Source organism: Dromaius novaehollandiae, chromosome 1 (assembly GCF_036370855.1).
Source record: "Dromaius novaehollandiae isolate bDroNov1 chromosome 1, bDroNov1.hap1, whole genome shotgun sequence".
NCBI lineage: Eukaryota > Metazoa > Chordata > Aves > Casuariiformes > Dromaiidae > Dromaius > Dromaius novaehollandiae.
The window spans coordinates 214,951,089-214,965,884 of NC_088098.1; the positions used below are offsets into that span (position 1 = coordinate 214,951,089).

The 14,796-nt window shown below is 39.9% G+C and overlaps 1 protein-coding gene across 1 annotated transcript; it reads right to left on the minus strand.

Moving 5' to 3' along the window:
- Window positions 1-774: 774 nt before the first annotated feature.
- AQP11 (aquaporin 11) lies at window positions 775-14,552 on the minus strand. The gene is made up of 3 exons (XM_026097962.2): window positions 13,592-14,552; window positions 7,703-7,819; window positions 775-2,197 (listed from the first exon to the last, which is right to left on the minus strand). The coding sequence occupies exons 1-3, from the start codon at window positions 14,166-14,168 to the stop codon at window positions 2,145-2,147; spliced, it is 747 nt and encodes a 248-aa protein (XP_025953747.2). The 5' UTR covers window positions 14,169-14,552; the 3' UTR covers window positions 775-2,144.
- Window positions 14,553-14,796: the final 244 nt, after the last annotated feature.

A 14,796-nucleotide genomic window follows, 5' to 3' on the forward strand; every position in this document is an offset into this window, starting at 1 on the left:
CAAGCAATAGCAAGCTCCACAAGAAAGAGTATCTTGTCTTGTATTGATACAGAGCTCCAAGTGCAGTTATTTTATGATGCTCCCTGTTAAATCGACAGATTAATATTAATTTCAGTTGGGAAGAAACAGCTCTGGATGAGCTCTGAAGGAAATGTTGAGAACTAGTGTCTTTTGGGAGTTTACAAGATTTATCTTTAAAACTTTATGTGTAGACCACTTGTAAGTTTTCTGCCAAAAATTTTCATAAGCAAACTTTACTTACGTATTTTAAGTTTAAAATATTATCTATACTATCAATACAGTAGTTAAATTCAATTCTTCACATAGCTTTATTTTTTCATTCTTTTTACCACTTGTTTCTTTTTTGCTTTTGTTTTGCCTTAATTCAGTTGATTTCAGGCTTGTCTAGTTCTTAACAATTCTACTTCAAGTGGCTGTAAATACAGAAGCTACTTGTTAATCCCCCAGCTTTATACCTGATTTAGGTTTCTTTTAAACTGTATGCTATGCCAAAATAAACAATACAGACATACAGAAGTCACATCTGACCTCTTATAGTATGCCTAATCACCATAGTACCAAAATGCTGCTTAACGATAAATCCAGCAGTAGCTTTTTGTGTATTAGCAGGCTAATTTGTGTGTGTGTTTGGGGAGGGGGGTGCTTTTTTTCTTAATGACTGAATACAGGACTGTGGACTAAGACTGTTGCATGAACAGTATGTCCAAACAGTTGATTTCATTTTGCAGTGTATTCTAAACATAGGTCAAAAAATTAAACCAAGAAAAGATTTTATTGAAACAAACAAGAAATTACATGAAATCATTTACTTCTCAAACTCTTTCAAAAAAGATAACTAAGAACAGTAGCTGCTTTAAGATTTGATTCAGTATTTTACTGTGCAAAAAAACCTTGTCCAGTTCTCTCCCCTCTTAAATTATGGTTTGCAAGGTAAACAAAGCTGTAAAATACTAGTTTGGTACTGAGATGACTTATGTAATGAGTAGAGGGCTCTACTACTGAGATTTTTATAGAACTTGTTAACCGTATCTCCTTTCAAACCTAGTAACTATGAAGTGAAAAACTAAATTTAATCTTAAAATTTGAAAATTCTATTTTGGCATAATGTCACCTATATAACAATCATACAGGAGCCAGAAAAAGAAAAGTCATGCTGCAAACAGAACTTCAGGGGACTGGTAGCTAGCCGTGCTCTTCACCTCAACCAAGGCTATAAAGACCATGTTCATGCCAGTTTGAGTGGGTATTCAGCTTTCCTATGTTTTTAGCTCTTTTCTCTTACTTCAGTAAATTCATTTAGTTCAAGAAAAATATCTGGTAAGACTTACTGTGTAAAATCAAGGATAAATCAAGTTCAGAATTGTTCATCCCTATATACTTTCTAATCTATTCCTGAAAAGGCAGCAGTAGTCAGCATAAGATTGTGTTCCATAGAATGCACTTTGACTTGGGTTTCTGTAGAATTTTATCAGTACTTTATTAACACTCTTCCCAGCTAAGATAAACATTCAGTTGACTATAGTGAGACGGGATGGGGCAGTCTTCCCAAAAGGAAGAGAGGACTTACTTACCTGTAATGAGTATTATTAAAACAATATTGGTCCTACAATTTTTTTTTTGGTAGGGTACCTCTAGAATAGAGCTGTGAAGATTCTTCTAGTGAGTAGTGCAGCCTTTCTTCCTCTCAGAAGTGCCATATGTTGAAGTCACTAAAAGAATGAAATCTTCAGCTCCTTTTTTGCAGGTGCTGTCTATGGGAAGAAACCAATAAAATCAAACCTGAAAAGACTGTACTTCTCTAATTTTATATGCATTTGTAGCAAGTGGCACTTATGGCTAAAGTGACAAAGTTTCAATATTTAACAGTCCTTTTCTTCACATTCATATGGCTTAACTGAAAACGTTGGCAAATACTCTCAATATCCCAATATGGTATTACAAAATAAGAGTTTCAATACAAAGTTTTAAGTCATGCACTTCAAAACATAAAATCTAAAAACACACTGGAAGGTAATGTAGAAATTAATGTCAGCAGTTTTCTGAAAGCTTCCTTTCCACAGGTGGCTGCAATGTAATTAAGTGTTTTTTTTAAATGTAGTATTGCTGGAGTTCAGAATTTGGTCTCAAGATATCCGAGGAAGGATTTCACCCCATACAAAAGCGACAAGTATTGTACCTGAAAAGACAAAATACAAAAAAGACCTTTATGTAAATATATTTGAGAAGGACACAGTACTGGTATTACAAATAAACATGTTAAAATATTTGAGAGTTTAACATACACTAGGAACTGCAGAAAAATGAAATTTGCTGTAGAAAAGATTGGAGACGGTCAGTACTTTTTGCAAACACAAACATAATTTCTTGCAAACAAAGCTTCAACAGACCTTGCAAATGTCCATAAGTGTTGATAATTTAGTTCTCTGAATGTTTGTTTTGCTTCTGATGTGTATAAGTCAAGGATGGAAAACTTTGACCATATGAATTCACTGGGCACCTTCCTCTTGCCATATATGGCCTCCTCCCTTTGTGACAGGGCATGTAAATGACAGACCAACCAACTGAACCTTGATTTCTCAGCAATTAGGATAAGCCTGAATTCACTAGCAATGTCTGTTTTAATAACTGCAGTTATAAGGTATTGCAAACAGGTACAGGGCAGTGGGGTTTTTTTGAGGATAGTTCCAGTTTAGGATTTATTTTGAAGCTGAAAAATGTCCTCTAACTATAGGTTTTATAACACAAGGGCTGGGGAAAGCTGATGAAGCCTAGAGATTGTCCTTGATATTGACAATGGAGAATATGTTGATAAAGTTAAGAGACAGGCACAATGTTAGCGTGCTTCCAGTTGTCAGTGAGCTCTTCCAACTGTCATAACTTTTTATAAATGATGGACAATAGTCTCGCAATCACATCAGCCAACTCCTTCAGCATTTTTAGGTAAAACCCAGTTGACCCAATGGATTTGTGTTCATCCAGTTTCTCTGTGTAGTTCCTAACCTGTTGTTCCTTCACTACTGACTGCCTTTCTCATTCCGCAAACTTACTGTTTTATGTAGAGGGTTGGGACCAAACTTTTTGGGGGAAGACCAAGGCCAAAAAAGACATTGAGTACCTCTCAGCCTCTTCCATGTCATCCATCAGTAGGTTTTCTCCCCCATGCATCAATGGAACAAATTCTCTCTGAACATTTTTTTTTTCTTTGCCACTAGGACATTTGTAGGATCCCCTTCTTGCTACCCTGTACGTCCCTAGTTTTAGTTCCAGCTTGGTTTGGCCTTCCTGATTTTGTTCCTAAGTATCTGAGTAACGCTTTTATACTCTACTGCCTGTCCTTGTTTCCACTTCTTACATGCTCTCCTTTGTTCACAGAGGAGCTCCTTGTCTAGCCAAGTGGGAAATGCCTCCTGTCAAAATTCCCAGTTTAACTGCACACCAGATTGTTGCTGAGCTCTCAATTAGCTTTCTTAAAAAAAATAATCAATCAGCTTTCCTGGACACCTTTCCCCTTTGTGGCAGCTTCCCAGAGAATTCTGCCTCGCAATTCCCTAAGTAAACAGAATTTTGTTCTCTTAAATCCAAAGTCCAAACAGCTCTGTTGTTTACCTTCCCAGCCTTCTTCTGGACCCTGAACTCTTGTGAGGACAGCGACCCAAACAGCCGTATTCACCACCAATTCTTCCCTGTTTGTGAGCAGGTCAAGTACAGCATTACCACTGGGTGGCCCTTCTAGTATCTGCATTAGACTTTGCTGCTGATAGTGTCCTAGGAACTTCCTGGATTGCAGGCACATCAATATTTTACTCTCCCAAATGATGTCTGCATAGCTGAAAAGGCCCAAGAGGACCACAGTCTGGAGGCGGGAGACTGGCTAGTTGCTTGTTGAAAACCTCATTTGCTACCTATGGTTGGTGAGAGGGCCTGTAACAGACCCCCATCAAAACATCCCCAATAACACCATCCCTCTGATCTAGATCCAGAGACTCTTAAACAGGCACAACACTGGTTACTGCAGTTCTCCATGGCCAAGGAAGTTCTTAACACAGAGCACAGCCCCTCCTCCCCTTTCCCTACCTATGAACATGCTCTAGGTGTGCATACTTTCCCACCAAGTCTCCCTGATTCTGATCACATCACTGCACATGGACTTGCAGTTCTTGTTTCTTCCCCAAGTTCCATGCATAAGCGTACTGAACTTGATGAAAACCTCTGAACACCTTCCCTTCTGAACAGAAGGGTGAAAGTAGCCTTCTCTCTTACCTACCTCCTCTATTTACTTCTACCGCTGAGTAACTTTTGTGGCATTTATTTTTTATTTTGATGGTGAAAAATGGTTTTCTTCTGAGGAACAGTAGCAGTCTTTCTGGTAAAACTGATCTACAGAAATAGGCATTGATTCTCCTCTGATAGTAACCTAGCAGGATGATAGGCTGGCACTTGTCTAGGAAAGAGAGTTGTGTTTTATTGCCCTCATGTCTAGCATTTTGTCACCAGCTCTTCTATCCATAGCTGTCATCTCCTTGGTGTGAAGCAGAAGTATTAGCTCAGTCACTATCATTATTAATGGTGTAATTGGTCCTGGTGCATTCACTGCCTGGACAATTGACATGAATTCCTTTGTCAGGGATCCTTCACATAAACTCACAATAAGTTACACTGAAATAGAAACTTTGTTATTATCTCTTTGGTACTTACTGCTTCTATGTTCTCAGCTCAGAAGTTTGGCCTGTCTGTGCTAAGCCATAAACACTTGCTAACATCTATATTTACTAGGGTAATTAGCCATTTTGATGCTACTGTAGAATCACCTTCACTGAAACTTGAGTAAAACCATTTTGAAAAATGAGTTCGTTAACTACAGTTCCAATATTATCTTCATGAAAGACCATAAAACACCAGCAGATTTGCTTATCCAGAAGAAAACTTCTATTTTTTTCCTCTTGTGAAGGTGACTATCAATCTCCTTCTTGTTCTCATTGCCTTTTCTAAGAAAATTGTTTTAGACAGAGGGTTAAGCATTGTTTCATGGCTAGATCAGGACATCCATTATATGCAGAATGTTCTCAGTCTGTGTGTCCTCATGGGTATTTGATATGGCTATAAATGAGACCACATTACACTTTGCATAGGCAATATGGAGTTTCGTAGTATGCTAGTCCCTGTTTCTGCATATGCATATTATAGCAAATCACAAAAAACCTAATGTCTCCTAAAAGAATTTCTCAAAATAAGAACAACGTAATTAACCATCCAAGATGCTGATGCTGGGAGAAGTGAGACATCAAATTAACATTTTGTCCTGGATGCTTAAATGTCTCATTATGACTCTGTTTCTAGGAAGCCTGAAACAATATTTGTACTGGCAGATGAATTCTGAAAGTAATTTTAAAAACTGCATTTAAAATATCCCTTCCCTCATCATTTACTTTTATGAGGTTCTTTTTATAGAGGATCTTTTCATCAGAGTCTTGTTACTATAATAGGTCCATTTCCTAAATACGTCATCATTAGGTCCAATTTTGGAAGAAAAAAAACTTTACTCCTATTATGTTCTAATTTCCAAAAAGTGTTAGAAAAAATGTCACTTGGTGTTAGATTTGTAGATCTGCACTGCTGAATTCATCAATTCAATTTTCAAATGTATCTTCTCTGTATTTCCCCCTCAGATCCCTTACATTTGTTTACTACTCTTTGGTTTACAAGATGAGGTACATGCATTCATGAAATTCCTTGTTTTGTAATGAAATATTCATATTACAATAAACAATTCTGCCCTTCAGGTGATCCACAGACCTAGCATCTGTAACAAAGTGTTTGGCTACAGTAGTAACACCACTCAGAAAGTGAAGTGTCCTGAGTATTTACATGTTTACAACTACTTTGTCTGGAAACCATTTCCCTAGTAAATTATAAACAGCATTCAAGGTATCCTGTATGTATTTTCTATATATTAACTAAAGATAAACCCACTGTTTATGTTTCATAGAAATGTAACATTACTCCCTAACCACATTCTGAATTCAAGTCACATTTCCAACTGACTCAACAGCTGCTGTTTTTCTTACCAAAGCCTCAGTCACCTGAAGGTCTTCTGCAAAAGAGTTCTGAGTGAACCTTGCTAAATACATAGAACAAGGTGTTTCAGCATTCCTCCTATTTCTTTATGCCAAATATCAAACCCCAGGTATTTACAAGCCAGATAATCTCCAAATGGATATCAGGTGGTAATAAGTTAATATATCAGAAATCTAAACTTGAATTCTGAGAAGTATCATATCATGTCCTATTAGGACACAGGTGATCTCGTCAACCTTGCTTAAAGCATTTCACTAGCTGCTAAATGGAACAGTGCAAGCTTACTCAATTGTTCAGGCATCCTGTTTGGATGCGCAATTTAAGAAAACTATATTAAAGTTAATTTTAGTTAGATTAAATAAAATAGTTTCCTCCATTTTGACTTACTGACAGTCACTACACCTGGAACATGCACAGACATGCACTCAGAGAAGGCAAAGAAGTTATTAGTTATAACTGGAGCCCTCTGGGATGTTTTCTATATGCGTTTCACAGCTCACCTTGCTTCCTGTACTACTGTTGCATCTTCTAGTAGGATTAACAGTCATTAAAGAACTCAGGATTGGTTGACTGTCCCTTTTGTGTGTCCTCAAAACACAAGGCTTAAGATAAGTAGGAGTAACTATAAACAGTCAACAGTATTACATGAAGCATTTCCATCTGAACAGACCGAGAAGCTAAAAATCAACAACTTCCAAATTAAAACTGGAATTTAAGTTGGAAAAATTCTAGTTACTCAAATATGCATTCCTCATTCTTAGACTAAAAACAGATTATTTGTAATAGTGATTGAGGGGTAAATATAGAATGGTAAGTCCAAAGTTTAAACACTATGGAGAAAAAAAAGAGATTTGTTTTTAAAGTGATAATTATTGAGATAGTCTATTTTAAGCACTTGTCCCAATATTCCCCCTCCCCCCAAAATCTTGTATAATGTCACAAAGCAAGACAGAAACTAACTGTATGCTAACCAATTTGTATCTCTTTTTGAACTTTATCAAGTTAGTATTTGCTTTTAGGTGGCTTCTTCTCCTTTTTAAGATTCTGCTAGAATCTACAGGTCTAGCTAATATTTGGTGGGCTTTTGGTCAATGTGAGAATACCCAACATACCTCGAACAGGCCGGATTTCAACACTGAGGCATAAACAGGCAGCTCCAAAAGGATCACACTCCAGAGTAAACAGCTGTTTGTTTATAATTTACTAGTTAAGGTAAATCTATATGTTTTCCATTTAGAATTATCCTGTTGTTTGTTTTGCTAGGTACAATAAATTATATTGTTCAAGCTATCCCCTAAGTACTTAGACTTTGAACACAACATATGAACTACGCAATTATCTAACCTTAGTTTGCAAAACAGACTGTATTAAGTTATGGGTACCTTACATAAACCATTAAACAAGTTTAAAATATACAGCCTACATTTGCAAAAGGAAACTATGGATCTGAATTACTTCTACACGTAAGTTAAAATTAAGCATCTCATGGATATTATTTGAAACAGAAAACTAGTAGACTATGAAATAAAGAATACCTAATTGCTGATTGTTGAACCATGTACTAAATAACACTTTGTCAAAGTAGATAACAATTTTAAGAACTTACCTAAGGACGGTGCTATCCAATATACTAGTGAATAACTCAAAAATTTGTCATAGAAACAATATGGATGTAATGAAAAAGCCAATGCTGGGTTAAATATTGCTCCTGTGAGATTTCCACCTGAAATAAAATATAAACAACATGAATCAAACCATCTTTTTCGACAAACACTTATTTTAAATACTGAAATATAAATACACTGTAAATATAAATGCAAGAAGAAATGCATACCCTGCAAGAAAATGCATTAGCAGAAGTCATTTGAACAGATAAACTTTTATGAACAGTTATTTACCAAATGATACGGTATATTAAACTGGGCAACAGTTTACTAAAACAAGTTTTTAAATATCTGAAGCATATGCTATAATTTCCTTTATCTATTTCTAGCAAATATTGTTTAAAGATACGGGTTTGGCTAACGTTAAATGTTTCTGTTGATAAAACGGTAAGTTGCCTTGCTACCGTTTTGCTAAAAGTGTCTTGCTTATAGTCTATATCATGTTTTTAGAACTGACAGAAATTACACAAATGTTAGTAAATAAACATTTAGCTTCCATTACATCCCCAGTGTTATATTCACTATAGTAATTTTGCATGATAATGCAAAAAATTTTCAAATGCTGTTCTTTCTTAAGTGATCTCTACACTTTATTTACAGAACACTAACATTATCATATGGTAATAACTGGGCAAAAGCCTGCACATTCATGCTATATGTTACTTAAGGAAAAGAAAAAGAAAAAAAAGCAAACCCCACTCCACTCTCTTAACAAAGGATTGTTTCTGAAAGAAGCTGAGCATCTTTACCTGCCTCTGACTTCAGATATAAATGAAGTTGCCTAAGGCTCTCTAAATTAAATCCAAACATATTACATTATGGGGGCTAAATTGTAATTACATCACAGATGAACCTGGAGGTAAGCATTTTTAAATTTGACATATGTTGTTCCTGACATTGCAATCTTGCTGAAAAAGCAGCAGTCATGAAACAAATTTCTATATTTCTGTAATATTATTTACTAACTGCCCATGCCTGTTTTCTCTGTCAATTTATTCCTATATAATATTACCTAATTATATTCACTTAAGTTTCTTAAAGCTTACTCTTGATTTTCGCAGGCCGAAGTGCTAGCATGAGCTTTGAACTTGCGCTCTGTACAAATTTTATGCTGCCGTAATACCCATTAATCTTATCAGAATCAGATATCAGAAGGAACTAATGCCTATGACTGATAATCATTTCCTGAAAGTTTTAGTTAAGTTCTTTGTCATTCTGTTCTTTGTTATTTCTCTTTTTATATACTCCTCATTATTCCTTTTACCATTATTACAGTTTGGGAAGGTTCTCATCTTTGTTGACCTATTCAGTTCACTCTGATTTGATGCTCGTTCTCAATAGCAGCCCAGATTTACTGTGCACTCTGTCATCCTGCATCTTGACATATTAACAACTTCCACTGCTGCTGGAAAGGCCATGAAACAATTTACTTTACTTCCATCTATGTAAAAATTCACTACTCGTACTCTCATTTGCACAAAAACACATCCAAGAGCAGAATTTCACCCTTAAGAGGCAATTTTTGAATATACATTAAACATTAGACAGTTTTACCTGTTGTATTTCTCCAATATTCATTATTAATAACTACTAAAATATCAACCATAGGCCAGGGTCACTTGTATTAACTGACTGAAATTTTTATGTAGTATTAAATAGGTAAAAATATCCTGTGGTGGTATACTACATTTAAAAAGTGATAGAACAGTAAATCATGCTAGAAAATACAATGCTGCATCTCAAGAGTCTGTGTCCTGGAAATGATAAATGATTTGATGGGAAAGAAAGTGTAATATTTTTGACACAGCAAATAAACTAATGTGTGTTCCAGCACAGCATGTGAGAAGATAATTTTGATTTTAAAATTACTATAGGCAAAACAAAAAGTAGGAAAAAAAAAACCTTTAGAATTAAAAAATATTTTTGATATTTTCACCTTGACATGTTAGGCCCAGAAACATCTAACCTATTTCACACAATTCTGACTTCTTTGTAATATTGCCTGTAAATGAAAAAGCCCTAAAAAGCTAGGTTTTTTCTTTCTCTAATTTTCCCAAAGAAAATCCCCCAAATTTTCCTTTACAAACATGTGTATGGTCTGCACCCTTAGCCTCTGATATATTCTATTAACCCTTAAAGATACAACCATCTCTTTTTCCTTCTATCCAGTAGAAGAAACGGAACAAATATGGTATTGGAGCTTTGTGTACAATATGCGCTTATACAAAAACTTGGTCTGTGCAAGACTAAATAGAAAAAAGAAAAAAGGTATTTAAGGCCATGAAAGAAATTGCAGAAGAAAAGCTACAGGAAAAGGTTTTAATTTTGAAAATATTTGCTTTATTATCTGATATTATTTTTGGAATAAGTTGCATGGTATACCTAATTAACTTTCATGGGGTTCACACAACAGTGACCTACCAACTCTTACTTTCCTCATCAATTTAACTCAGTCAACTGTAAAAATATGACTTAATGTTTTCCAGCCCTGTATGTATATCAATTAATTTAGATGGATATAAGCCATAAGGAAATTCCTTCTTACACTTTTTAGATAGCAATCTATCCTCTTGCAGGATACAGCTTTTAAAACATATAGTATAACATAAACCATAGGGTGAAATATGATACATAATATAGGAGATGTACATCCTAACATTTCTGGTTCATTCATAAGTGAATAAATATAGGTTCTAAAAGCACAATCAAATTTTAAAAACAAAGTATGAAAGGAAACCATTAACATGAATTTTGTTTTGTAAGTTTAATGTGTCTTTTGCAGTTCCTACCTAGAACACCGTATCTTTCAAATTAAAGCTTGAAAAATCATTATGCACACATTATAAACTCTGCGGTATTTTTTATAGGAAAAAGTAAGGATGTTACCAGTTTGTCTGACTCAGCATTGCTTTGCCTAAATTTGGTGCTGGTTGCCTAGCCCTTTGGTGTTGGGTGAGTGGAAAAAGATTCATTCTCCTTAAACAAAGTGCTCAAGTTCCGTATAAAAAGTTAGCAAAGAGGTGCAAAAGATTTCCTGAGAATGATCCAGTCCAGCTAAGTTAAGCATCTGCCTGTCTTCAATGACTGTATACCAAACTGTACCTGCTGGAGGAGGTCACTGTCTGTAACACCTAATGTAGAAGTCTACTCTCCCTGCTATCTATAGGAAGCATTGTTTCCCAAATTGGGGCAAGGGAAATCTCCCCCTTAGCAGAGACGAGGAATGTATCCTGGAAGAACATACAAAGTGCTATGAAGAAGACAGTGGTTACTGAAAGGCACGCAGCCCCAAATACTACTGCCATCCTACTCCAGGGGGGAAAAAAGAAAACCACACAAGAACAAAACCAAACCAACTGTGAGCTGCATGGTTCTGCCACTGCCCGTTTCACACATAGGAGAGGAGAGGTGGAAGAGACAGTAGACAGGGCTACGCATGGGACCTGAGCGATATATTGTACACAGCGGACACAGGCAGTGGCCATCTCCCAAGCATCAGTCACCCAGTGCCTAGGGAATCCTCCCAAAATGGTGAGTGAGGCAGCAGGATCCATCTGACAATCGTTATGGCCTCAGTTACTCTGCATGCTGTCAAAAGGATGTGCTGAGTGTCTGTGGGAAAGGGAGGGGGGTCCTGATCAGCAGCCCTCAAAAGTGAGGGGCAGGAGAAGGGAATATATCCTGGGGAATGTTAGTGTGCATACGTGGACAGAGGAAAAGAGGGAGCAAGAAGAAAGCTGTGGGAACCTGTAAAATATGCTAAAAAAAGAAAGAAAAAATAATCTGTAATAGTAAAACCCTGTCACTTTATCACAGGAAGAAAGTGATAGCAACAGCAGTGCTCCCACACTTTTTGTATAGTAGCTTAGTGATAGGAATCTTGGGTTTTATGTCCTTAACTTCAAGAAGCTTCAATCCACATCTTAGGAGTGCACAGTATACAGCAGGCTCCTACTACCACAAGGGGAAGAATGCACTTTTCTTTTTGAACCTCAGTGTACAGCAAAGAATGCAAATCTTAAGAAGCTTAGAGCAGAGTGTACAAGAAAGAATTAGGTTTTCCACTAATGAGGGAACAAAGCCAGGTTCCAGATCTTATCCCTGGAATGCGCATATGCTTTACAGCAGTCTTGATACTGGATAAAAAAGAAAAAAGAAAAAAGAAAAAAGTCCAGGTAGCGCAAGACCTTCTGCAGATGATACAGCAAAGTCAAACTGCATATGAAGTAGGCCTGGGCTCAGTAGATGTGATGTTTCCTAGAAGTATATGCAGATTGATTGCGCTGGGTAGCCTTAACAAGCCCAAATATATGACAAGGAAGGGGACCTGGTACACAGCCGTCTGCTAGAGGGAGGCCAGCCTGGCCAACAGCATGGGACATAATTCTCTGTGTGAACTAGCCAAGAGAAAGGCAATGTGACATGCATTATTTTACGTGGCTACTCACTAAGCAGCAAAGGAATGTTAATCAGGAATCCAGCTTTCCATATGCCTAGAAGAGGCAGTATAATCTTTGACTGTGCTTTTACCAAGCAATTCAGGAATACACTTGGTGTGCTAAAATGCATCGACACCCTGCCTGTGCCCTCAAAAATTAATTTTAGAAAGTAGTTCAAATTACTAAGTTCTTTAAATTCTCCATGGACCTCTTAATATTTCAGCTAAACATAATGAGCAAGGTTTTTCTATATATCTGAAAGCTCTACTGTATTCTTTTCCACCCATGTTAGATACCATAATATAGTTAAACCTTCTGGAAAAGGAGTCAATGGTATTCTAGATGTCTGCAGATAAGGAAGTTTTCTCCTCTTCCCATATATATATACACACTGATTTGAGCATTCCCTCAGTGACTTCCTCTGCGGTAGTGGCAGAAGCACAACCTGGTACAAGGAGCTCTGTAACCGTCTTTCTCTCATCTCCCTGTACCCCAAAGCACAGAATCGTCTTCCCAGTACGACCCACTCCCTTCAAAGCCATTCCTAAATAACTGCACATACTTAAGAGCTTTATGCTGGAGACAGCAAGGAGCACCAACAGTGGAAAGAAGTTCGGGCTGACTGCCCATACCTCTTCCTTCCCGCTGGTCCAGGGAGGCTGTGCAGGTAACACCACCCAGGGAGGCAGGAGGTGGGACAGAAGCGAAGGCAGGGCAGGGCTGGGCAACGCAGGGTACCACAGAGAGGGACCCAAGCTGCTTGTAGATGCCATGATATAATAGGCACCTTTTTTTAACAGTTGGTTTCATGAGTGCTTAAAATCTATCATTTCTTTCTGCGCTCCACAAATATTCACTTCTAGTTCTGATTTAAGGAAGCTGACTGGGGAAGTGTCACTGATATGGATTACGCGTTATTTGAATGTAGCACATCCAGGTTACAGATCTGTACACTGACATTGCACAATCTGCATTTTTTTCTCCCGATACAGCCAGCGGTGCTTTCTCACAGTGCCATTTAAGATCATCGGGGCACACCTTGCACAAAACGCCTCTTGCAATATGAAGTCCGATTATGAAACGATTTTTCACTGGGGTATCTTAACAAGCATTCAGTGAAATTCTTAGCCACATTTACTTGCAGATTTCGTGCAATTGTGACTATGCAATTCACTTCACTCTTAACCGCAAGCGCGAAGCAGAAGCTAAGGAGGCAAAGTTTATGTAAACTGCACGTGGATTCTGCCTGCACAGTGCATCTGCAGGACCAAAGGCTTTTTTATTTTTCTAATCTAAGAAAAATAATTTTGAATCCTCACATTTCAAAAGAATAAAAAAAATTGGAAGTTTACAACTTGATGGTAGTAACGAAGGAAAAAAAACAGGACTAACCTGAATACACAAGCATGGTGATGAGAAGAGCAATAAAATGGACTCTGAAGCTGGGATGGATAGTGTGCAACTGCAGCACGGCCAGCTGGAAAACAGCAGAAAAGAGCAGTTCTATGAAAAACGCCTGCGTCTCTGTAGTTTGCAGGGGATCGCTGCAGCCCCGCCAGGGCGCTCCGGAGTGCGGCTCGGCGATCTCCAGGCTCCAGATGAGGTGCATGAATCCTCTGGCCAGCACGGCGCCCGCAAACTGGGCGCCGACGCGGAGGCCCCCCGCCCCGAGGGACGCGCCGTCGGCCCACACTTGCTGCAAGGTGCCGCACGGGTTGCACGTGCTGCCGGCCAGCGTCAGGCCGTGCAGCACGGTGAAGCCGTAAGTGAGGGCGAGCGCGGCGGGCGGCGGGAGCCCCGCGCCGGCCAGCAGGCAGAGCTCGTTAGTGCAGGCGCAGATCTGGAAGGTGCCCAACAGCTCCCGCAGGAAAGCGCCCGGCCGGCGGCGAGCCGCAAGGCGGCACAGCGCGACCGCCGCCACGATGCCCGCCATCAGCAGCAGCGAGATCCAGAGCCCGCCGACAGCCATGGCGAGAGGCTTCCCCGGCCGCCGGACGGGCTCGAAGGAGGAGTTCACGGCGGTCCAGCCCCGCTGCCCATGGGGGGAGAGCGAGCCGTCTCCTCACAGGTAGGGGCAGCTCCTCTCCCCACCCGCTCCCGCTGGAAGGGGCGGCTGGCGGGGGAAGCGGAGCCCCTCTCCCCGGCGCTCTCCCTCCTGTCGGCCTGCGGTGGCGAAGAAGGGGGTCTGCTCTTCCTCAGCCCGCCCGGGGCGGGGAACGGAGGGAGATCCCACTCCCCGCAGCCGGCCGCGAGGGCAGAAGCAACCCCTCCCGCCCCGCCGCGGGGCTGCTCTGGAGCACGCAGGTGGGCGGAGCGGGGGGTGGCAGGTTAAAGAGTAACCGCCCAGCGAGGCCGCGCGCCGCCGTTAACGGCCGCGCGCGCGAGGGCTGCGGGCCCGCACATGCGCGCGCGCCCCCTCAGAGGGGGGGCGACAGGGGCCGGCGAGCGAGAGCGGGCGCGCGGCCGCTGCCTGTGGGGGCGGGTGGGGGTAGGCGCGCGCGCGGCGTGGCCGCCGCCTTCCCGCGCGCGGGCAGCGGCCGTTGGCGGTTGGCGCTGAGGCGACGCGAGGCGCGTGGCGCCTTGGGGTGTCCGGGCGC